The 24,987-nt window shown below is 49.3% G+C and overlaps 1 protein-coding gene across 2 annotated transcripts in view; it reads right to left on the bottom strand.

The window, feature by feature from the left end:
- Nucleotides 1-389: 389 nt before the first annotated feature.
- The window catches only part of POLR3A (RNA polymerase III subunit A), a 48,309-nt gene continuing 23,711 nt past the window's right edge, over nt 390-24,987 (bottom strand). Inside the window, exons 17-32 of one of the 2 annotated variants that reach the window (XM_040242323.1) lie at nt 22,917-23,028; nt 21,801-21,919; nt 20,026-20,163; nt 18,025-18,195; nt 17,004-17,117; nt 16,030-16,065; nt 12,619-12,705; nt 12,451-12,533; nt 11,123-11,293; nt 9,953-10,046; nt 9,667-9,759; nt 8,852-9,016; nt 8,216-8,380; nt 7,880-8,011; nt 6,532-6,664; nt 390-4,765 (exon numbers count right to left, since the gene is read on the bottom strand). In XM_040242323.1, coding sequence (XP_040098257.1) covers nt 4,617-4,765; nt 6,532-6,664; nt 7,880-8,011; nt 8,216-8,380; nt 8,852-9,016; nt 9,667-9,759; nt 9,953-10,046; nt 11,123-11,293; nt 12,451-12,533; nt 12,619-12,705; nt 16,030-16,065; nt 17,004-17,117; nt 18,025-18,195; nt 20,026-20,163; nt 21,801-21,919; nt 22,917-23,028 — 1,962 coding nt within the window. In that variant the 3' untranslated portion in view covers nt 390-4,616. The remainder of the gene's footprint in view (nt 4,766-6,531; nt 6,665-7,879; nt 8,012-8,215; nt 8,381-8,851; nt 9,017-9,666; nt 9,760-9,952; nt 10,047-11,122; nt 11,294-12,450; nt 12,534-12,618; nt 12,706-16,029; nt 16,066-17,003; nt 17,118-18,024; nt 18,196-20,025; nt 20,164-21,800; nt 21,920-22,916; nt 23,029-24,987) is intronic. The other variant, XM_040242324.1, reaches the window with a different exon arrangement.

Below are 24,987 nucleotides of genomic sequence, written 5' to 3'. Positions count from 1 at the left end.
CTCCTGCACTACAGGCGGATTCTTTACTGCTGAGCTACCAGGGAAGCCTAAAGAGAGGAACACCCTATCATATAACACATCTATATAACTAAGCGTATTAATACCTTCATCTCTCTGTAAAGAGCCTCTGAGTTATCTGGTATTACTACCCACAATTCTTAAAATGAGATCACATTTACTTTATGGCCTAAATGAAAATGTTCAAGCTCCGATCCACACGACTGCTAAGTGTCAGTCCCCGTCCTGAGCCTTCTTTGTCCCTGGTGCGAAGTACTTCCTGGGATCTAGTGACTGAGCAGAGTGAGGCAGGAGTTATATTCAGGGAGGCCCAATCTCCAAAGCCACAGACAGCTCCATCCGCGTGAATTAGAAAGCGTCAAAGGATTGGGTTTTCCTTGTGAATTCACAGAGCATGTTTTTCAGTCAAAATAGTGATAGTCATCACAACTGCAACGTACTTAATGAGCACATACTCTGTGTGCCAAGCTGTACTAAGACCTTATATGCATAATCATGTTGAAATTCACAATGGCCCTATGATTTAGATACCAATAAATGGCATTTCTATCTTACAAATGAGTAGAGGCAGAAAGGCTAGGTCATTAGCTCAAGGTCACCAGATAAAAAGGGGAAACTGGGATTTGAATTCTGACAGCCTGATCACAGAACCCAGGCTCTTAACCATAAGACGACCCCAAGCAGATGGTAAACCCCATGCATGCAGGGACTTCCTCTGAGGGTCCAGCACACCACCTGGGCCGGAACAGAAGCATAAAACTGCTTATTAACACTGGATGTTGATGGTGGGGAAAGCATGACAGCATCCCTCCCTACTGACCATAGGCAGGTGTCCTCTGCCCAGGGCACATCCTCCAGAACTCAGGTCCAAGGGAAGGAGGCCCTGTAGGGCTGGAACCTGGGGAGTGTGCTGGCTCAGAGGGACCTTCCTCTTTGCTCTGATGAGGCCTCATGTGCTGAGCCTGCCCACAGGAGCCAGGCCCTCAATTCTGAAGCTTCAACCCTAGACTGTGCTGGACACATTTTTGCCGCCCCACCCACTTCTGCCAAAGAATTGTTTCTAGATGTGTTAGTATCTGATTCACCTGTTTGGTTTACTGTTGTACTTTCAGTACCTAGAATAGGACTTTGGACATAGCAGGTCTTTACTAATTGAATGAATGAAGTCAAGCTAAATACCTGATCTTGGCCAGGCGGCACCTCCAGAGGATGGGTGTGTGGGACGCTGCCCCACAATTCACTGGATTTGAATTAGCTACATGGGGTGGGAGTGGGCTGGACGCTTACTGCTTACCTTTAGAGGTGGGCCTGCAGCAGGAACATTCATCATTTTAGGAGCTGAAGCCCACCCGTAACCCAATTACCCTGTTTCACAACCCTCAGGGCTGAACTGCTACACTTTTTTGTATAGCATGTTTCCTTCTTTTGAGTTTTGACAGAAAAGAGTTCTGCCAAGAGACAACAAAAATTTAAGAGAAAATCACCACCACATAGTGTCAGATTGAATCAGACATTCATCAGTGTGAATGCACGTGGACAGACCCTGAAGTAGAAACATAGCTCTGTGTTTAACTCTGATCTGACACAGACCCTGAAAAACTCCAGAATGTCTCTCCCGCCCCCAAAGTGCTGAACAAAGTGGGACGGGGCTGTAACTGAGTCAGTCACTATTTTGATCCCTGTGTACAAAGGAGGGAAAAAGGGCCAAGGACTGGAAAGATCACCAGTCAGAAATACGTGTCTAATGGATGAGGCAGAATTTAAACATTTTCCTTATTTCCTCCAAATAGGCCAGAATAACATCCTAACCTGTTGAGCTTGTCTTCAGTATACAGCGCCATTTGAGTGTTTGAGTTGTGTTTGCACAAAGCCCAAGGCCAGGGCAGATGATCAGATTAGGGGGAATTTTAACTCCCACCCCTGGGATGTGCAGTGGGGAGCCCGGAGTAGGGTTTACCTGTCAACACCGCCTATGGACGCAGGGCTGGTGGTGAGGGCACCTCACTGTCACTGGGGGTGTGCCCCTTCCCAGAACCACGTGCTGGTCTGAATCCAACCCAGAACCTGTGTCCACTGCAGCCACGCCTCACCCAAGGAGTCAGAGTGCTCGCCAGAGACCAGGCCAGGCTCCGAGGCGCCGCCTCTGTCACTCACAGCAGCTATAGCCACGGCCTCTCCAGCTTCTGTGTCACACAGAGCGAGGTGGGCACTGTGGTCCCTCCCATTGCCCAATTCCACCCTCCCTGGCCCTCACGTATAGTCCAGCAGTCCTGGATCTGATCAGGCCCAGAAAGTACTTCTCAGGTTTTAGGAAGCCAGTCTTGTGGCTCCCAGCAGGTTGGGTGAGTGAAGTAGAGTCCATGGTGAGGCTTCATGGGGCAAACCTGCACAAGCATTATTAACGGACTCAACCATTTGTCTTAAACTAGGCCAGATCAGTTCAAAGGTACAGCGGGAGCTGGATGTGAAAAATGGCATTTTTTTTTCATATCACTGGCACCCTAAGAGAAGTTTGTAAGTTAACCTCATAGGTGTGGGGCCAAACTAATTTTACGCTCAGTTGTGTCTGACTCTCTGTGACCCTACAGGCTGTAGCCTGCCAGGCTTCTCTGTCCATGGAATTCTCCAGGCAATAATACTGGAGTGGGTTGCCATGACCTCCAGGGTATCTTCCTGACCCAGGGATCAGACACACGTCTCTTGTGTCTCCTGCACCGACAGGCAGATTCTTTACCACTGTGCCACCTGGGAAGCCCAGACTCACTTTGGTAGAATTGAAACCTGAGCGTTGACAAAAAATAACTCAGGTCAAAAATTCCTAACTTATGTCAGTATGGGAAAAAAGCACTCATTCCAAACACACACCCAAGAACCTAGGGCTTTGCAGAGTACCTTAGCAGCATTAACTCAGAAGGTGGGGAATCAACTAGGGAATGACCAAAGAATGTAATTCTATAAAATACTGGTTGAATTCTTTGAGCCTCCCCTTTTTCTTTTACCACACCCTCTTTAATCATCCAAACCATCTTCTCACTCAAAAATAGATGCTCATCTCTTTGATACACCGAGATGCACCAGCTATCATTTCAGAGGTTGACCTTCTTCCCAAGAGCAGGGAGCCAGAAAATAGGGTCACAGCTCCACTTTTCATATCATCTCACTTCTGACCAAGCAGCCTAGGTTTTCCAAGGCCCCCAGGGAGGGAAGGACAGGCTCCAAGGAACATTCTTGGAGGAGAGCTGCGGCCACCACAGTTCCTTCTCTGTGGCCTCAGGCCAACCCCAAGGAGCAAATTCGGCACAAAGAACCACCATCTCTGTGAGCAAACCCCTGTGCTTGCTAGAAGACAAGCTATGTATGTTTCTTTCTGGTGTTTCACAAAACCCCCTTGTAAGCCTCGAAAACCCCACCAGCGATGGATGGCGCAGTCACTGGCAGAAGCCCAAGCAGGCAGTGAAACATGGGTCTTCCTGGGACGCCCTTCCAGGTCCTTCCTCACAGCCTCACGTGTGTTACCATCACAGATGTCCTCTGAGAACCTGCTGCAGCCGTCTGGGGAATGTCCACTCCAGCGGGTGCCCACCCCCGTGCAGGCCCCACCGTTCCTGTCCGGGTGGCCGCTTCACCCCTGAGCACCGGCGCCTGCCTGCACCCAGAGGGCCCTCTCACACCAGGCCCCGGGGCACTCGCAAGGCCTCCGGCTCTGCAGCTGCCTCGTGTGCTCACATGTGGATTCCTCAGAGGAGTGTGGATGCCCCCAGGCAGGGCAGGGGGTCTGGGCCAGCCCCACTCCTCATCTCCATGTACACTGGGGGTCCCCACCCCAGCCGGCTCTAAACTCTGGAGAGGCTTCTACAGGCCACAAAGATTGAGTTTGACTCGTGCCCCCATGGGCATTGGAAATACACAAAAAGGGGGTGGCAGGGGAGTCTGCAAAAGGTGTTTCAGAGCAGCTTGGCCTCATGACAGTTTCAACGCAGTTTAAAGTCCTAGACAACCCCATTTTCTTAACTAGTTTTTCCAGTGATGCTTCAAAGCTGGCTCTCTGGGTTTCCACAGCTTCTTGGTTTCAACAGGAAAACTAAAATAACAATAAAAACTCTAAATTCTTCAGTGAACAAATAAATACTACGAACAATATTTACATTAGTATGTTACATTGGGAGATTCCAGCGTGACCAGGGAACGGAAGAACTGAGGATGTGCCCTGGCTTTGGGGCTCAGAACTGGCTCCTGGTCAGGCTGGGACCCCTGTGAGCGGATGGAGGGACAGGGGAGGTCGAAATGAGCAGAGATGCTTGGCTCTCCTCACAAGTCCAGGGAGGTGGAGTGGGCAGGAGGTGCAGAGCTGTCCCCAGATTAAGCAGGTTTCAAACAGACAGAAAAATCCTGGTTTACCCCACCAAGCACTGTGCTATGGCTGGGGTCATGGGATGAGCAGCTCCCGGGACTCTGGGAACCTTCTCCAACAGCCAGCATGGTGGGGGCAGCAGGGCCTCGGTCCTGGAGAGCACAAAGCTCATGAGTTGGCTGCTGGCCTCCAGCCCTTTTCCAGGTGACAAGGAGCCAAGGTCAGGAACAGCCCCGTCTTCCTTGGACTAGGTGACAAGGGGGATGTGGAATTCGTTTGTGTCGAAGATGAGGGGCCTCCTGGGAGGGCTGGGGTCCCTGTTGGCCTTGTGGAGCAGCTTGAAGAGTCCAGTTCCAATGTTCATGGGAATCCCCATGATGATGCATTCAGACACCCCTGAAACCAACCAGAAAGGAGGTGAGAGAGCTTCTCCACGCTTGGGAGTCTTCAAGCAGGACAGAAAGACTACTGACTTGGAGTCCCAGCCCCAACGTGTTGGACCTGGGCTGCTCACTTTACTCCTCATCTATGGATGCTGAAGGCATGGCCTGGTGCTCCTGGGCAGGCTGGGGGAGTTCCTGCATCTGGTTGAAGGGAAGTGCTTGCTCACAGCCCCGCTGCTGGCTCAGCAGCCTTTCTGCCTGAGCTAAAGCATCGTGTGGCCTCACCTTTGAGCACTAAACTCAGACAGCAAGGATACAGTGTAACGATGCCCAGGAAACCCCGAGTTTGCCGCCCAGCATGTCCTTAGCTTAGGGCCCAGGGGACAAGCACACGGGACCGCAGTGAGCAGAGGCCAGTCCCCGTGGGAACAGCAGCACATGTTTGTTTTGTGCCCAGGGGTCGGGGAGGGGGGCCAGGGTTAACAACACCCCAACCTCGGAGTCCACAGCTTGAATCAGAAACACTAAGAAGGCAGGCCCCCTCAGGCAGTGACAGGAGTCAGGCGACAGCGTAGATTCTTTCTCCAAGCTCCCTTTCAGCTTTCTAAGATCTCAATGTTGGGCTCTGCATGAGGCCTCTAGTTCTGTAACAAGCAAGCGTCCATCTGCTATGTTCTGGGCTTTGTGCTATCAGGGGCCAGAGAGGCAATCAAACTAAAGCCCAGCACAGAGTGAGGGCTGACACCGAGTTGCAACATGCAGAGGACCAGGAGACTTTAGAGCTGGGGCAGGGCGACCACAGCAGGCCCCTCAAGTTGGAGCGGGGTGCTGGGTCTCAGGCCTGCAAGCAGGCTTGCTCTCACTTTTGGCTGGGCCTTGCCCTTCTCCTGCCCCCATCTCTGCCTTTTCTTTCCTTTCACCCTTCATTATAGTAAAGACCTGTGTAATTTCTCTTTCCCTCTATTTGCAACCTGTGACCCTAATCTTAGAAGCAAAATCTAGGCATACACTGCCTGGTCCCATCCGACCATCACCTTGGGTGGTGAGTCTACAAAGGAGGTGAGAGGGGAAACGGCCACTAGGAAGCAGAGCTCTGGCGGCAGGGTCGGGGGCCAGGCGTGGCATCGCTGTCTGAACCCCAGACCAACTCCCACCTCAGGCCACAGGGTCTTGCTGAGGCACGAGAAAGGCTGGAGCAAAGCGGGCACTCTGGGGCAGGGGGAGCCGAGCTCCACTGTGACAGTCACCCCTCTCTCTAGGCCCGCCAGACAGGCTCTGTGCGGGGCGAGCAGGCCCATGCAGGGCGAGACTCTGATAACAAGTTAGTGCCCTTGGTCTTCTCCCTGTGAAAGGGCTGATCCATGCCTCAGCAACGTGCTGAGATGGCATACGAGGCACCTGGCGGAAGCGTGCCAGCTGCCCTGTTCAGGGAATTGGGACAGCAGGAGGCCTGGGGCAGGACCAGAGTGGCTGACTCTCATTCTGAGGGCTAGAAAATTCCTACCTGCCCAGGGGTGACCTTTCCTCTGTCCTGACTGAGCAGCCTGCTAAAGGATGAGGGGGACGCAGGCCGCCACGGTCAGGCTTTGGAGACAAAAGATCGTTAGCTCCAATTCTGTGAGCTGTGGCTTTACTCTTAAACAAGTCAAAGTTCTGCCTGCTCAGTTTCTCCACCTCTTGAGAAACCCTGGCCATGGTTTAAACTGTAAAAAACAAAACAAAAAACCAGCGAAAACCCACAAAAGCCTCTGGCGAGGCTGCTGGAAGCAGCAAGCCTACCACACACAGAGTCCTTCTGGCCAAAGTAGGCAGCGTCAAAGAGGTGGTCGGCCGTCTTCTCAAACGAGGCCAGCATCAGCACGCTCTCCTTCATCTTGGCCAGGCCGAACCTGGTGATGCCCAAGACTTCACCCTGTGCCGAGGGAGAGAGCCAGAGTGGGGGCTCCTGCCAGGTACAGAACGCAGCCCCGGCGCCCCTCAACAGAAGAAGCAAAAAGCAGCCAGGCTGCTGTTCAAGTCACAATCCAGGTTTGAGAAGGACCCCAATGACCATCTGTCCCACCTGTGTCCCTCTGAGGTCACTGGCATGGACAGCACAGATCCTGACACTCACAGCCAGGGGCCACTGGAACAAAGAATTGAGAACTGGAAACTACAGCGTGGATATGTGTGTATGTGTAACTGATTCACTTTGCTGTACAACAGAAACTAACACAACATTGTAAAGCAACTATACGCCAATGAAAATGAACTAAACAAAAACTGAAAAGCAGGGAATTCTCTGCTGGTCCAGTGATTAGGACCCTGCACTTTCACTGCTGAGGGTCTGGGTTCAAATCCTGGTTGGGGAACTAAACTGCACCCCTCCCCCTCAAAAGAAAAAAAAATACTTCTGAAGATGTTTCTTATGGCTCAAAGTAATAAGAACCCAAATAATTTAAAAACCTCAAAGTAGGGAAACAAGTAAATTTAGGTACTTTCATTCAAAGGAATATTAAACCATCAATAAAAAAGTATCTTTATAAAACTACATAGCAATGTGGAAAATACTTATAGTGTTCAATAAAAATGACATGCTCATTTTTACTGTTTACCTGTAGTAATCTAATATATGCGTATAGAACAAAAATGGAAAGGAAGACTTTACAATGACTGTCTTTACTACCGGGTGGCAGGAAATGGCTCACTTCTCCCACCCAGTTTCTGAATTTGCTGCAATACCGCACAAGTTTGTCTGTGGAGGCATCGTGCCTTATGGCACTGATAGAGGAAAGGTTTTTGGTACAAGAGACAAAAACAAAAACCAACCAACCAACCAAACTCAGTCCCCCAGTCAGATTTTCACCTAGAAATGGCTATAGAAGTATGAGAAATGGGTTCGACAGGACATAAACCTGTTTGTCACGGAATCCTTAGGCTTCTGGCAATGGCTAAATTTCTTTTAGGATAGAAACCACGCCCTGCCTCCTGCCATGCGGTTGCAATTTCCACACTGGAATTTTACCAGCACGCCCAGCTGGACCACTGTACTCTGGTTTTGGGGTCATGGTGATCATCACAGCCAGGCACTGTATTCGCCCTCCGAGCCTCGTGCTCCTGCGATGGCAGCCACGAGGCCCCCACACACCTTGTAGGTCATGAGGTCGGACAGCAGCATCACGTGCCGCCGGTCGATGCTCATGCCGTGGTTGACCATCGTATACTGGATTTCGTTGATGATAGTTGTCCGGGCAGCTTCGATGCCCAGGGTCTTCTCCACCTGCAGAGGGCAGAGATGAACGGAGCCAGCCGCGTCCAGGGCTCCCCAGCGCCCCTCATATCCTCCTCTGCCCTGCAGGTTCCCAGCACCGTGTCCCTCCCCAGAGAGGCAGTGTGGGGTAGTCTTCGGTGCAGAGCCGCAGTGAACGGCAGGGTCAGAGGAACGTGCTGGCACGACTGCAGGAGCCCCGGCTGTGAGCGCTACCTCGTACGTGTTGTTGGAGGTGGTCCGGGTGCCCTTCACGCCGTGGGTGGCCATGACGGCCCGCAGGTTATCCCCCTCCACCAGGAGCTTGTACTTCTCCTTCCCGCTCTGCTCATCGATGTGGATGACAGCTCGGGACACCTCTGGGATGCCCTGCACCACCACCTGCACTCAAGAGACACAGAGGGCTCGAGACCCCGCAGTGCGTGTGGCCCCACCTGGGAAACCACAGTGGCTGCGAGAACTGGGGGTGTCACAGCCTGTGTTTGTGGTCTTGATCACCCCATCTCAGAGGGGACTGTCAGGGACGCGCCAAAGCGGGGAACGCCTGCGTGCTGCCTGAGCTGCTGAGAGGTGGGGAGGCGGCAAAGCAGAACCTCAGGGGGTCGTGCCCTCTTCCACCACCAGTTTTATGAGAGAAGAGAGAAAAGCTCAATAGGCAGAATGGTGAGGCAGGGCCAAGAAGGCAACCTGAACCTGCCTGACTCCTCAGGGATGTGGCAAAGAAAGGAAGGAACAGGGCACCAGCCGCAGTCTCAGCAGCCCTTACGTGCCTGATGCCTGGCTCTGCAGCTTAGAGACGAGCCTGCTCCCTGTGTTAGGCCTGACCACCTGGGGAGGCGGCCTGCCACTCACCTTGGGGAGATCCTCCTTCAGGAACTGCAGCACATAGTACATGGAGCTCTTGCTGTTCTCTCTGGGGGTGACACACAGCACTGCCTCGCCGTGCACGGCCACGTCGCCGGGCTTCACGCGCAGCCTGGACATGCAGATGGAGTACCTTACCGTCTCCGCGTTCACCTGGGAGGGGTCACAGGCCCGAGGTTACTGGTGGGGTCTGGAGGCTGCGGTTTCTGTGTTTCTTGGCGTTTCAGCATCTTGCCCTTCTAAGGAGCCTTTTTAATTACTCCCCCCTCACCAGTCTCTCTCATCATGTCTTTTGGTACTGTGATATCTTAATAACCAGAGATGTATGTATACGTATGTACTGTATACACACCTCTGCTTTATTCACTAAAAAAGTAGATCTCACCACCCACCCCTCCTAAATCCATTTTGCCACCACTACCCGTTTATAAATGCCAATAAGAAGAAGCCAGGTCAACCCACATATCCTGAGCCAGCCATTGCTGCGCTGGGCACCCACAGGTAGGTAAGACACGGCTGGCACTATGGCCCTTCCGACTGCTGGCATGCTGTGCCACAGCAAATGGGCACTGTGGTCTGCACACCACCTCCACTAATTTCCTATGTGCCTCCAGGTGGTCACATCTGTGCCGGGGTCAGGGGTAGACAGCACGTGAAGGTACAACAGATCCAGAGGGCAGACACCAAGTGGAAGCCTCTCTGGGGCTTCCCATGCTACGCACAGCTCTTGCCCTCGTTCATCAGCACCTGTCCTGGGACTGAAAGGGGATGACTTCCTTCACGCCTTTAATTACGGGACTCACCTCCAGCCTCAGAAGTCTGATCCGTTCTAGGGAGAGCTTGACGAGAATGAAGCAATCGTCAGGAAGAAACACTTCTTCAATATACTCTGAAATCTGCGGTGTCAAAAGATCAGAACATCCGTCAGTCACTTCCCCGTCCCTCAGAGCACACGAGGCTCCCTCTCGTCTTTAAGGACACAGAGCAGCATGGACACACGGATTGGTGAATCCACTGCAAGTGGTTCTCAGGCATCCTGGCGAAGCTGCTGGTCTAGCTCTCTTATTGTCGAGAGGGATCTCTTCCTACCTCTCCCAAGAGCGTTTTCTCAATCCTCCCTTTCACCAGACGAGCGTAGTCGGCGTCGTCGTCCTTGTCCAGCTGTGCTGTGATGATGGGAGTGCTGCGGGGAGGGAGGGCAAAGGATTACGAGGTTGCCTGAAGACCACACTGCCCAGGTGAGTTTGGAACCTTAACAGCAAGTGCAGTTTACTATACTGAGTGTTCACTGGAGTCAGGCGCAGTCCTGAGGCCTGCACACACCCGTGCTCAGGAGGCAAGCCACTCCATCAGTGAGTGAGTGGCTTTCAGAACAGTCTTCCTGGCCATGCAAACCTACCTTTTCCTCTTTGGTCCTAATACGTAGTTACCTCAGTTCTGTTCCCTGAGTAAACTGACCCTTTGTATACTACAGGTTCGTGTACTATGGCACGCACAGGGACAAAATCATGTCACTTATAGCTTACCCCACTCCACCCCCACAGCCTCCCCTACAGGACACCTCTGGCTCCTCCAACCACTAGCTAGTCGCTTCCACCCTTGCCATCCTGGATGGCATCCCCTGAACGCACACTCCTGGGTGCTCTGACTGACCTAGAGGCGGGCAGAGCTCCTGCCACCCGGGACACGGACAGCTGCTGTTCCAGAACCAAGCACAGTGTTCTCTCCTTTAACGCTGTATTGTCATTTCGTTACATTCAGATCATAGGTAAGACATGATTCTGTCACTGAACGCGCTATAAAATATTTCTATCTTTCCTAGTTTCAGGTCACCTACAAATTCTATCGTGAAATCACCAGGGGGTGGGACTTGGGCTGGGGGAGTGTTGCCACAGAATACGGCCCCAGATCGAGTCGCAGCCACATCAGCAGGACTGGTGAAGCTGGATAACAACATCAAACGGATGAAGTCCACAGTGGCACATGGTTCCAATTCTTCCAGGCATTGTTTTAGGTTTCTCTCTTTCATGGACTTGTGGTCACAAAGAACCACTGCTTCAGTTCTGACTCTCCAGTCTGGACATTTTGTCTTGGGTTTTTTTAAGAGCCACAATATGATTAACACTAGCACGTGTCACTCCAGAGCCTGAGATACTGTCCGCTACCGTTTGTCAGACACCCACTCGAGACAAGAGGAACGCGGTTTCTCCAGGACATGGGAGACGGGTGTGAGAATGAGTGGGAAGTGGATGAGGGCACCTGATGGCCTTGGAGGCATTGATGATCTCTTTGATGCGGGGCACGCCCAGGGTGATGTTCATGGAGGCCACGCCCGCAAAGTGGAAAGTCTTCAGGGTCATCTGGGTGCCGGGCTCGCCAATGCTCTGGGCACAGAGCGCTCCCACCGCAGAACCTGGCTCCATCTGTGCCCTGAAAAGACAAGACGGGATGAAATGTACAGCCTGGGGACTACAGTTAATGACGATGCAACATCTTTGTACGGCGGCAGATGGTAACCAGATGTATCGTGGTGATCTTTTTGCAATCACAGAAATAGTGGAATTGCTGTGTTTGCACCTGAAACTTGCATAATGTTGTAGGTCAACTATCTGTTGTTTGTTTAGTTGGCCAAGTTGTGTCCGACTCTTTGTGATCCCATGGACTGCAGCACACCAGGCTCCTCTTTCTATGGAATTTTCCCAAGCAGGAATACTGGAATGGGTGGCCATTTCCTTCTCTATGGGGATCTTCTTGACTCAGGGACTGAACCCGAGTCTCCTGGTTGGCAGGAGGATTCTTTACGACTAAGCTACCTGGGAAGCCCCTACTCCATTAATACAATTAAACAAAAGAGATGCAACAATCTTATATAAAGCCCATTTAAATATATCCTTTTTATATACTTTTACATATACGTCAACTATATGACAAAACCAGGGAATTCCCTGGCACTCCAGTGATTAGGACTGTCCTTTCACTGCCAGACACCAGGTTCAACCCCTAGGGACTAAGATCCTGCAAGCCTTGTGCCATGGCCAAAAAAAAAAAGACCAAACTAAACCCCCCGAACTGCTGGGGAGGTTTCTGATTATCTTTCAACAGAAAAAATACGTATGCCGTCAGGGTCAGGAAGGAATTGGCAAGGACCCGGGTTGGGCTTGTGAAGAGGAAAACCGGACACAGATCAGTTACAGGTACAGATGAGGGGGAGTAATGCTCAGAGGGGTCCAACGATGACAGTGAGCACCGTGTGGCTCCTTGCGGTCAGCGTGGGATGGCTGGAGAAGACCTGAGAGATCTGCTCACACATGGTACTGCAGGCGGACAAAGCAGCCAGCCCTTGCTGAATACGTTGGTAGTTTCCCTATGGAAAGACTATGCTCGGAAATTTCTCTGCACTTCTTTCCACGTGTTGGAGCACTCAGCCTGTTTACCCACTGGAGCCCCTAGAGAGGAGGCAACAGAACCTGCTCAAGGCTGGCAGCTGGTAAGTGATGTGGGCACAGGATTCTGTTTCCTGGGGAAACAGGAAAGACGCAAGAGACCCACTGGACTGCCCGACCGCCTGAGACAATTAGCACCCTCACCTCATGTACTTGTCCCTACACGTCTCCAGAAACTTCTCTATTTGGGTGGGGGTGATCCGGTCCAACTGGTACAGCACACGGGGCTAGAGGAACAAAAGCCGAGTTCAGGGTCGGGGCGGCGGCGTGGGAAGCCCTCTGCACCTCCTGACCCCCCGGGAGGGCCGCTACCTCCGTTGTGCCGTTGTCGTTGATACCGTATTTATCTCTGGTCTTCTTGATCTTCTCAGAAACCTCCTTGATAAACTTTTTTATCTCCTGAAAGATGACACAACAAACATCAGATCTATATTTCTCAGTGATTTGCACGACCTGATTCATTTTTAAGTAAACTTTAGTCATGTGATGAATCCTTCCTACTTTAGTGGTGGCTAAATAAGACACTATAAGGGATATGACATGGATACGGGTTCTACTACAACATGTTTTTCTAAGGAATACACCACATGACCCATACCCTGGACACGTTCCTCCGTGCAGTGCTTCTCAGGTCTTTTTACTGTGATAATGCTTCCTATGAAGCTATAGTGCTAACCCGGCACGTGAGAGTGACATAGGATGACCCTTTCCACCTGCTGCCTTCTCCCCTGCCCTCCTGGAACACCTCGCTGCCCACGTTCATGCAGCCCAGAGTAAGTACTGTTGCACCACTTGTACTTCTAAGCCTTTAGACTGATACATTTTTGAGGGTTTCTTCTGTAATTGTTCTGCTCAGCTTAAATACTACAGAGCCTGGCTTTGTAGATGCTATGCACATTTCAAGCACATGCTTTCAGCTTGCCTTCATTTCAAAGGAAACACGCCCAGGTCCCAGCTCTATCTCTGACCCTCACCTCTGCCTTGCTCCCCTGTCTCATGCTCAGAACTCTGTAAGGCCTCCAGGAAATCACCCTCAAAGCTGGAAATGAAACATCAGCCTATCTGTAGCTCCCGCTGTATTTTAAGAATAGGGCTCTAAGCCCCGGGATGATGACAAAATGGAGCAAGAAAGAAGGTGAAGAGAATTTACATTGTATGGAAGATCCATAGGGCATGGCTAGAAATAACAGGCCTAGGTTTTCTGGTAACTATTCTAAGGGGAAGCCCCATATGCTTTATACTTTGGTATGTGTCTGTGAAATAGCCTTGTGGTTGCTCCTAGAACCAGGAGCAGCCAGGATCTCCTTTCGAGGAGTTTTCACAGGGGGTGCGGTGTGCTTAACGGGCCACACACATCCGTGCCCTGTTGCCAGCACACACCACGCACCGTGGGACTGACTCCTAGAGCACCTCGCAGGTGCACTAAGGACACATGCAATCTAGCAGCTGCATCCTTCAGAGAAAGCACAGCAGCCACTCTGGTTTGATCCTGGGGTGTTTCTGACAGTAAGGGAAAGGGTGGATAGACTATGCTTCCTCTCAGCGACCCTGAGGGAAATATGATTTCCCTCAAGGATTCTGGACAAATTGGGGTTTGGGGGGGCACTCTGGCCAAGTGCAGGCATCCAGCTGCTTTGTGCGGCTGGCTGAGGTCAGATCCACACATCTGGACAAATCTCTGGGCAGGCCTGAGGGTGGACAACTGTTTTGATGGCTGCAAAGCCTCACTAGGTCTTGTTTCTCAATTGAAGATAACTGTAGGAGAAGACCAGCATGCCTGCCCAGTGTCTACTCAATCTGTATCACAGCCGAAAATATCTAAAGTTTTGTCTGAAATAAATGTTTCAAAGGGCAGACTGGACCAGAAGCCCACTTTCGCAAAAATAAAATTCTATAAGGCACTTACAGAGAGCTTGAGACTTAACTAGGTGGGTATTGTCCTAACATTGCAAAAATAAATCTCTCTAGCCTCCCATAGACTAGTGAGAAATTTCTAGTTACTATCTTTTCTGAAAGCAAAAAACTCAAACTTCTGGGGTCCACAGGGTCTGTGACCACAAACTCTTCTTAGTCACTTGCTGTCCAGCGTGGTGCGTTCTCCCTGTGGGGCGGCAAGATACTGGCTCCATCACTCTAGAGCGGAGGCCATTCGGGCTGAATAAGGTCAGGGCTTGGCCAAGCGAACAGGCCCCTCTACAAAGTCAAATGTTTCTGCACAGTCTACACTCAGGGGAGGGGTTTTCTGCAAAGCTGTCTTGGCCCGCTGGACACTTCAGACTGGCTCCCAGGAGCCCAGGTGATCGGGAGGCTATAAGGGTGGACTCCATCACAGCTGGGCTATCCGCCGTTCATGAACACAGGCTTCCCATGACTGTCCTTGTTGATCAACTCCCCTCACTGACAAAGAGTGGAAAGTTACCATGCCACTCAGCCATCATTCTATGCAGAAAGACTTTTATTTAAGAAAGAACTTAAACTAATTTAAAAGAACTTGAAAATTCTCAAGAGACTCTTTTTAAAGAGAGACTCGACAGGCTTACTTGTTAATTGCAGGTTTGAGGCCACATTTTTCAGATAGTTGTTACAAATCAGAGGTAGAACTTAGAGCTGGAGATGGTGGTGGGACAATCTCCCCTGAGGAAGCTCTGCCTTCAAGTGGGATCCTCATCAGCAATAAAACCTGTGACCACCTAGTGTCTCCTCTGTGTCATTCAGTATTAAGAGCTTCCTCCAATGGGTGACTTCCTCCCTGAGCCTACTTATCTAGCTGTGGTCGTGTCCTTTAGGGAGAGCCTCTGAAAGCCCTCCTGACCCAGATGTTGCCATTTGCCTGCTAGGTGTTCAAGGCTGCCCCACCTGTTGGCACAGGGAAACCGGGGCCAGAACCCAAGGCCAAGCTGATCCGGGGGGTTTTCATCTGTTGAGGAAGTCCATACAACGAGCAGTCAAGAGCACACACCTCACACCATTCCCCAGTTCTGGTGCTGCAAAGGACAGCTTTCAGCTGCCACCCATGTGGACATGCTTCTGGGAGCGGCTTTGCTAAAAAGAATGAGTTCCCTCACCCAAGAGTTATGGCAGGTATTTTGGAAGTTAGGTTAAAAGAAAAAAAGCTCCCTTTTTGGAAGGGGAAACTGAGATAAGCTACTAAGAACTCAGCAGGATCAACCCATGCATACCAAGGGAACTCAAAACACGGCAACTGGCAGGCTGTTAATCACACCGCTGACCAGCAGCTAATGCTCACACTCAGCCCGCAGCGTGTGTGTGAGCCTGGCTGTCGGCTTCCGGCAGGGCTAGGGCTCAGTGCCACCCGGGAGTTCTCTCTGCCTCCCCAGCTCTGACACCACAGCCAGACAACGTTTTCTCGGCTCAGATGAATCTGTCCTGGTCAGTGAATTTTGGAATCCCTCGGCAAACCTGAGGTCAGACTGACTGACTGGAGGGTGAGGACGTGTTCCGCCACCCCTGGGGCCCTGGATCTGTGGGGCGTGTGACAGATGGGGATGGGATGGATGAACAAGTGCTCACTGAACCCACAAGTGCTGCTGGTCAGGGGACCACTGTCAAACCATATCTAAGACAAGAAAGGGCCTGGGCCAAGTGACGAAGGGGAAGCCCTGCCGGCCGGACTGGGACAGCGCCCTGCAGTGCCTGAGGCTGGCAGACTGCACAGCACAGCTATGCCCCCTGCTCGGCAGCCACAGCACGGAAGCACGTTACCTCGTTGTATTTCTCATAGCCTGTCTCAGTTAAGGTCTTCGAGGAGAAACAGAAACATAAATAAGTGAATACAGTCATGGAGAAAAACCAAATCATACCTCTCATTTGTTACTAAAAAAAAAAAAATTGTGAAGCAACAAAAACAAAATGAAGGCACTCAGCTTAGCCAGGCTCTTAATTTTAAATGTGTTAAAATCTGAAAGAATCTCTTTTTCACCTTTTGTATCTTACCATGTCAAAGAGTGAAGAGCTTTTACCTAAAATATCTTTATGTAAGTGTCTTACTGTTTTTATCTTTTATATACTTCAAGGGATATATTTTGTGCTATATTTGAATCACAATCAGTGTACGCAGGGAACCATGTATTCCTGTATTTCTTTGCTTTTGATCATAAACATGATTATCAACAGAAAGGAGGAGGTCTGTGAAATAAAAACAAACTAAAACACCAAGAGGATGTCAAGGTAACAGGTCCCTGGAAGAAAAAGGAAGGATGACTGTACATTTCTAACCCATATTGTGGCAAGAAAAAAAGCAATTTAAAATAATGATGGTATTAAACAAACCCCACTGCAACATTTATTGTATAAAACACAATGAATGGCATTAAAACAATGCTCTTACTATTACAAATTACTGGGTTTCAAAACCACGGAGGGAGGAGTTGGCCTGCAGGATGAGAGACTGGGTGGCAGGGGGTGATAGGGACAGTGTTTAAAAAAAAAATCACTTCTCGTAACTCGAGCACTTGTCCTCTACCAGAGAAACACTTGTGCAAAAGACAAACTAAAGAAAACATGAGATAAATTCTTTATGCCGACTGCTGAGATTCTCCTGCCTGGGTCGCTCTTAAATCTTCTAACAAGGAATACTCCTACATAAACACCCCCAGCTTATACACTTCCCTGTTGGCACCTGGAGAATGATTCCTTGGTGACGGCCAAGCCGGGTGCGCAGCCCCCGCAGAGCTCACCTGCAGGAAGCTGTCCTGGCAGCAGAGAAACTCATTCTTCTTCATGATGGACTCGGCGCTCAGAAGCAGCTCGTTCTTACTGAGAGCAGGCTCGCTCCGGCAGGGGAAGACTGCCTCGAATATCGAAAGAAAACAGTGTGACTTGGAGGCGAGCAGGGGGCAGTATTCAGTGAAGGAGTTTATAAGAGACAATACAACCTCACCCAGAGCTTTCAGCAACTTGTGATGTTTTTGTCTTTCAAAACACATACCTTTAATACAAAGGTGAAAACAGCATAAACTGATACTCTACCTTACCTAACAGCTTGTGGGCTATTCAGTGGGTATTGTGTCATTCCTTCCCAACCTTCACCCCGCCCCAGATTTGCACTAAAACCATAAACTGCTGTTATTTAAAAAAAAAAAAATTTCAAGTGTGAAAATACCTCTCCACCCCCAAGCTCATGGGTTTTCCCTCAAAGTTTTAATGGTTACACTGCAGCCTAACATGTGGACAGACCATTCCATGTTTGACCTGTCCTCCACAGATGGCCTGTATCTGCTATAAACAATGCTGGAAGAACATTCTTGGCATATTTAGATCATTTCTGTAGGGCAAATTCCTATAAGTGAAATTTAAGTATCGCTGAAGGGCACCCAGATTTAAATTCAGATCAACACTGTCCAGCTACCTCTCAAAGAGCTTGCTCTAAACTATCTCCCCTGTTAAAACTACGTGAAACAGGCCTGCTTCTCCCCACCCACGACGTTTATATGGTCTCTATCGCACTCTACGAGACACTGGCAAGAAGACCAAGGCCTCTTCCACTGGCACCAGTTCACTACCAAGAACCAGACTTTGAACTTGAGAAACTCTCTTTCCTTAATACCTGGGGAAAATTATGCAAAGTGAATAAAAAAGACTAACACCCTCGCAGTGGTTCGGTAGATATGACAGCGTTAACTGTATGCTATGCCAAAGGCACATCCATTCTAAGGAAATGTCCTTGAAAACGCTCACAGATATAATGCTTAATCTTACTTTGATGTTGTCCAGAACCCTTTTAAACTCTAAGGGCTCATCTTTTCCCTCCATGGCTGCAGGATCTAAGCCGTCTCCCCCGTAAATGAACTGGATGATATCGCCCGTAGAGCTGCGGACTGTCAGATCATACTGTGAACAAAGATCTTCCAGGGACTTGACAAGCCTTCTCTAAGGAAGAGAAGGAGAGGAGATAAAAGTTCAGGTGCTTTGAGAGCACTAGTCACGTGCATGAAGGTTGATATTTACAACTGAGTTTCAAGGCTACCAGTGCTTTTAATCACATGAAAACATTTTATTAGAAATCCCTTAAAAAGAGTTCCTGACCTCAAGAATGGCCCCACAAGTGCCTCACTAGCCTGTGCAGTGGGATTTGGAATATGCTCCACGCTCCAGTGTGTTTTAGAATACATGCAATTTAAACCCCATCACCCCCGAAGGACTCTGCAAACACTGTTTTCCTAGGCTGCTTTGCCTTCTCTCTCTGTCTCCCTAAGGTTTAAACTAATGCAATTGCTTTGCACTTCTAAACCCAACTTAATCCGGGGCCCCTGTGGACTTCAATATGAATTACAGAGGGTCTGGTGCAGGCCCTCTTCTGGGACCGATGGGTAAGAAGAGAGAAGAGGACTAGTGTTGTGTCTGAACCAGCAGGCACTTCTCAAGCCTGCTTAGGGAGAACCTTCCACCAGCAGAACCCTCCAGCCAGCGCGGTGAAAGGGTTCAATGAGTTAAAGGGAAAGATATCTTCCGCCAGGCAACTTCAAAACAAAAATCCCTCATGCCAGAAGTAATTTGTTCCAGGTTAACAAGCCACTCTGGGAATGTCATACTCTCGACTTCAGAAAGGTACAGGAGAAAAAATAAAGTCAACAGACATTCAGGCAAGAGTGTTAAAAGCATTTCAGAGTCTGTTAGGTTTCTGACAAAAGCACACTCTGAAGCTAAAGGGCGATTTCCCATTAAAAGATGATTAAAAGGGAAGCACCATCAGTAATGCCACACAGGGGACAGATGAGAGGTTATGGAAATAGGTGGGTACTGACTCGAGTCCATTTTGCTCTCATCAACCTTGTGTATTCTGGCTTACTCATTCACTCATTACTCATCTCTGGTTTATCAGTCCTCGTTTTCCTGCTTGCCAAGGGCTGCGCTTCTCAGTCCATGGTGGGGAGAAAAGGGACACAAAACCACAGCAGTTCATGGCCTAGCAACTTGGGAGTGTTAACCTCAGCATGTATTGTAAGCAGATAAAATCATCAAAAACACAAACCAAAACCAAAACCAACCGCAAAACGAGAAACAAAATGTAGGTTATGGAGTACAAGGTAGAAATGAGAATGAGAGACTGGAGAGAGATCCTTCACTTGTGGTCTTATGGAAGCACAAAGCAGGATGTGTTCTCACCTCTCTGCTGTCTAGGATGTACCTTTGTGGCAGTCTCGGAAACACAGGCATAAAAAGCATGTAACTCAGCCCTATCCCCGAAGACTACCCTCTTACAGCTGTACACACAATGGAGAACGAGTCAGCCCTCCAAGTGCCCAAGCCCCCCTGCGGACAGTGGAACAGGTTCTCTGAGTCCCTTAGAGTGACATTAATGAGATTCCATAAACCACTGCACGGTGAGCACAGGCCTCTCAGTGTGTAATCAGGAGGTGGGTACTGTCACCCTATCTCCGTGTGTTAGCAAGTAGTGGCTCAGTGAGATGACGTGCCGGGGGACTTCTCGTCCACGTTCTCCTCCAGAAGGGCTCTGGTACATGTGGTTCCAGCCTGGTCTGCACCATTCGAAGGAGACACTGATTTTGAACTTTTTTTTTTAATATCTTACTTTTTTGTGTTGTTTATTTTTAGGGCATCTACATTTCTTAGTTTTTCCTTTTAAATACCAAGACTTAATAAATCAGAAGTCAGGTAGAAAAGGAGCAAACACTCAGCAGTCAAGATCTGCAGACCTGTCCGGCTTCATTGCTAATGGGCTACATTTCTTCAGGTTACCTGCATATATCCTGTTTCAGCTGTCTTCACGGCTGTGTCGACCAGACCTTCTCGGCCAGCCATTGTGTGGAAGAAAAACTCGGTTGGTGTCAAACCAGAATAAAAGCTATTAGCCACAAAGCCTTTGGCAGCTGGGAGCTAAAGAGAGGTAGGAAAAAAAAAGAAAAATCTAACAAATAAAAGTTTAAGGTCCCCAATTCCAAGACCATTCAAATCAGGAAATACCTCACCTTTAGACTATAAATCCCTGGCCAATGCACTCCCATGTTTCATGCCCTTTCCTAAAGAAGAAATAATTTAGTTCAAACCATCCTTACCAGAGAAAAGGAGAGGGAGTTCCCAGCCAGGGCTGGTGCTCGTGCCAGTGGCAGACAGGTGGCTCAGGACAGGGACACTGAAGCTTGGGCTGCTACTCCTAGAGCAGGCAGGCAGTCACGGATCTCAGTTTAGAGGGCACCCTGGCCTTCTCCCAGGAAACGATTATTCCTGGGATACCTGCCGGCAGGCCGGACCTGTCCACTTCCAAAACATAGCTGTGTGCTGCTACAGTTTATGGGGATTCATTTTTGGGCTGTTGAAAATATCCTAAAATTTAGATTATGATGATGATCACACAACTCTGTGAACACACGAAGCTGCTGGAATTCTACACTTTAAATGGGTGAATATTAAGATAAAGAAAAAAAAAAAAAACTGTAAAAAAACAAAAAAACCCACATATAAAAAACACCCTATGAAATGCCCAATAGCCTTTGATCTGGACAGGTTCGTGTTCCTTGGAGGACAACTCAGATGAATAGGCTAAAATCCTTTCGCCCCATTTCACTTAAGGGGCAACTGGCATACTCAAAAGCACTTCTAGGCAAGTACCATCTTCCCCAAAGTCTGGCACTAGATGTCTTTGGCATTTCTTCTAAATTGGTCAGGCTTTGACTCCGAGCCATATAAGCACAGTCAGGTACCACTCCAGTGACTTGCTGGCTGCCTGACCTCTAGTAAATTCCGATCTTGGGCAGGGAGCCCAAGTTGTTCCTGGGGCCACCTGATATAGACAGTGTGTGTCAATTTCAGGACAGCAGTCCCCTCTCCCCAGGGGGGGCTGGCCATAAGTCCTACAGCTCCTCAGGCCAGGAGCAGCTGGGGCATCTGTGTTTTAGTGTGAATAACAGTTGACTCCATCCAGAATTACTAAGTGACCAAATCAGCTCTAAGTTCCTCAACTGTTCATTTAATAGCTATCTACCCCAGAATCTCAGAAAACCCCAATACAGGCCTGTCTGTCTCACTCTGCAGACAGTAGTGCTCAGACCACGAGGGCCAACAGAACTCAGAAGTCATTTACCGGCAGTTTAGGAATTCCAGAGAGAGCCTGGAATTTCCTGGTTGTTTCACTGTGGTTCACATGTTCACTGTTTAAAAATCTTTATGCTTTTACGTAAGTGTTCCCTAAAATAAGCATACAGGTTGAATGCACACAAACGGTAACAACACATTCAGATTACTTAAGATAAAGTTGGGTAGGAAACTGACATCCTCCTCCTTAAAAGAGAAAATGTACAGAAGGGCACTGGTCCAAGTTTTACAGCTCCGAGTTTCATGAGGCTCCTTCTACAGGACTCCATCAAGTTTGGGCTGCAGAGGGAATAACCCTGAGTGGTCCTCACCCTCTATACCAGCTCCAGGAGTCGCCTAATTGGCAGCCCCAGAGCTTCAGTCATTCTTTAGTGCTGCTGAAGCTTGTCCTTCAAAGTTGTATTTGATCCACTTCTGCTTACCTTTGAGTGTTTTTCAAAGTGAGGCAGGGACCTGTTTTCAAAGCCATCTGGCACTCGAGAGCCACTGATAGCTTGCTGTCCCACACAGGCAATCATCTGTGATATGTTAATGAAGGAACCTGGGGAAGCAGGTCAGAAATGGAACATTCATTTACCAAAATCACAGTAACTGAAGTACAAGCAGATCTGTTGGTACAACAGGAATACAACACGGGACAGCCACAATCCTCAACAAGTTCATTCTCCAGGGACAGTAAAGCACAGAACCAGAACAGCAAGGACAGAGCTGTCAGTAACACAAGGAAGGCCAGGCAGGGCTAGAGTTCAGGGGCGAATGAGCACTCTGGGGCTGGAGGAGAGACTTCCAGGGAAATATTCAAGAAGGCAGCATTAACCAGCTGGACTCTTGGAGAAGATTATGACTTCCACATAGAGGACATGGGGGAGGAGTTCCAAAGTGGGTCAGAGAGTAGGAAGCAGAGACCCAGGACAGGAGTGTGGGGTATGCTCCAGGGGCAGGGAGGAGACTATGGGGTGAAGGACAGCAAGGCTCAAGAGACTGGACTTTATTCTGTTGAAAATTTGTTAAAGCAGGAAGTTTGCAAAGCTGGGGGTTCTGAATTTGAGTGCAGTGTCATGAAACCTAACACTTTCAGGTCCTGGCTAACTATAAAATTTAAATGTATTTAATTATCATCAAACATAATCCCTGGCTCTTCTTTCTTTCTTCAAAAAAAATAAGACCAAGTTTTCTCAAAGCACCCTCAAACTCAGAAATCCACACACATGATAAGTTTCTCCAAAGGAATTAGACTTTTTAAAAATGCAAAGAACCATCTCCTTCTCTAAGCATTATTTGAAAAGATACACCCTTATAAACAAAAGGCCTGATGCGCTTTTTTGGGGGGGCTGCTGGAGGTGGGTTGCCGGCTTGTGGGCTCTTAGTTCCCTGACCAGGGATTGAACCTGGGCCTGGGCAGTGAAAGCACTGAGTCCTAACCACTGGACGAACGACCAGGGAATTCTAGGCCTGAACTTCAGATGCACGTTTTCCAGAGCACACCCAGCCAGCCTGCATGGAAGGCAGAGGCAGCAGCGGCCAGAGGAGGTGCTCACCTTTGGAGCCACACAGAGCCATGGTGAGGGGGCTGTTGCTCTTATCCAGCTCCCGGAGGCAGGCGCTACCTGCGTGGTCACGGATCACAGACAGCTCCTTCAGGATCAAAGCCTGGCGGGAGAAAGAGAGATGCATGGTGCCTACGTGATTACCGACATTCAACGTGACATTTAAGAGAATGTGAAGAATTTGAGCGAGATGTCAGATTTCTAGCAGATAAAAGGTTTCAGACCTTAGAAGACCAAGATGTCCTATCTCTGCAGACTGACATTTTCCACATGCTAAGTCACTTCAGTTGTGTCCTACTCTTAGCGGCCCCATGGACTGTAGCCTGCCAGGTTCCTCTGGCCATGGGGTTCTCCAGGCAAGAATACTGGAGGGGGTTGCCATGGCTTTCTCCAGGGGATCTTCCTGGCCCAGGGATAGAACTCATGTCTCTTTTGTCTCCTGCATTGGCAGGCAGATTCTTTACCACTAGCGCCCCCTGGGAAGTCCCACGGGTTTCATAATCAGTGTGTAAGGAAAAAATGCTGCTGCTAAGTCGCTTCAGTCCTGTCCGACTCTATGCGACCCCACTGATGGCAGCCCACCAGGCTCCCCAGTTCCTGGGATTCTCCAGGCAAGAACACTGGAGTGGGTTGCCATTTCCTTCTCCAATGCGTGAAAGTGAAAAGTGAAAGGGAAATTGCTCAGTTGTGTCTGACTCTTAGCGACCCCATGAACTGCAACCCACCAAGCTCCTCTGTCCGTGGGATTTTCCAGGCAAGAGTACTGGAGTGGGGTGCCATTGCCTTCTCCGTGTAAGGAAAAAGTGGTTAGTAACAAAATCTCGGAAAAACATTTAAATGGCCAATGAGGTAGAATATATGCATGGCGGTGTCTCTGTATGTATATTATATATATTACTGTATATACACACGCTTGTATATACTGTGTATACACATGTATAACATTTCGTACCTTATATGACATTATGTAATACATACTAAAAGAGAGTGGCGTGTACTGTTTCTAAAATTTGTCTCTGCCAAGCACACACTTGAATTCCCACCAACTGGGGATGTGATTAGGCGACTCAATAGCAATACTCTAGTCCATGGGCTCATCTAGATTGCCATCCCTCAACCCACGACCTATGATGCTCAATCAGCTGGGAATCATGCTTCCACTAAAGAGGAGTGCAGCTGAGGCCTCAAGTAATCGTTTAGGTGAGAAACACCCGATTTCTCTGTTTTTCTTTAAGACTTACATTAAGAATGAGCTAATTGTGAATATCTCACACAACTCTGCTTTCCTTTTGCTTTAAAAAGTTCATCAAAAAATTTCTTATTGGGTTTTCCCTGGTGGCTCAGTGGTAAAGAATCTGCCTGCCAATGCAGAAAGACACGGGTTTGGTCCCTGATCTGGGAAGATCCCACAGCCTGGGAGCAACTAAGCCTGTGTCCCCGCACTATTGAGCCTGTGCTCTCAAGCCCAGGAGCTGCAACTCCCGAGTCCGCGTGCTGCAGTTACTGAAGCCTGCACCCCGGAGCCCTGTGCTCTGAGACGAGAGAAGCCACCACCATGAGAAGCTTGTGCACCACAGTGAAGAGCAGCCCTTGCTCACTGCAACTAGAGAAAGCCCACACGCAACCCCCAAGACCCAGCGCAGCCAAGAGACACACAAATAAAATCAAAACAAATTTTTTTTATTGTTCGAAAATCCTTTCTTCCCTGCTTAGTTGAGTTAAAGCCCTGAGCGCCAGGCTACTGGGAGGCAGAAGAGAGTCAGACAGGGCCCTGGTGCAGTCAGGCTGCTAAGGCAGGCTGCTTCAGGGAAAACGCGGGACTCTCAGGCCATTCTGCCTCTGACCCCTGCAGGTCCAGCTCTCAGCTAACTTAGCTCCAGACTGGAACGTGCAGCAGACTGGCCTGTGACTCTCAAACACGATTTAACTGTGTCTCTTTCAAAGACCATCCTTTCACAGCTGTGGTGTCAGTCTGGTCACAGGATGCTGGTAATAGGGCAAAAGCATTGAACTACTAGCGACAGAAGGGGCCCAAGTGTGACGACGGAACAAGAGCAGCCCC

Source organism: Oryx dammah, unplaced genomic scaffold (assembly GCF_014754425.2).
Source record: "Oryx dammah isolate SB20612 unplaced genomic scaffold, SCBI_Odam_1.1 HiC_scaffold_6, whole genome shotgun sequence".
NCBI lineage: Eukaryota > Metazoa > Chordata > Mammalia > Artiodactyla > Bovidae > Oryx > Oryx dammah.
Note: the sequence above shows the minus strand (reverse complement) of the source record. Positions and strands in the feature narration are given on the sequence as shown.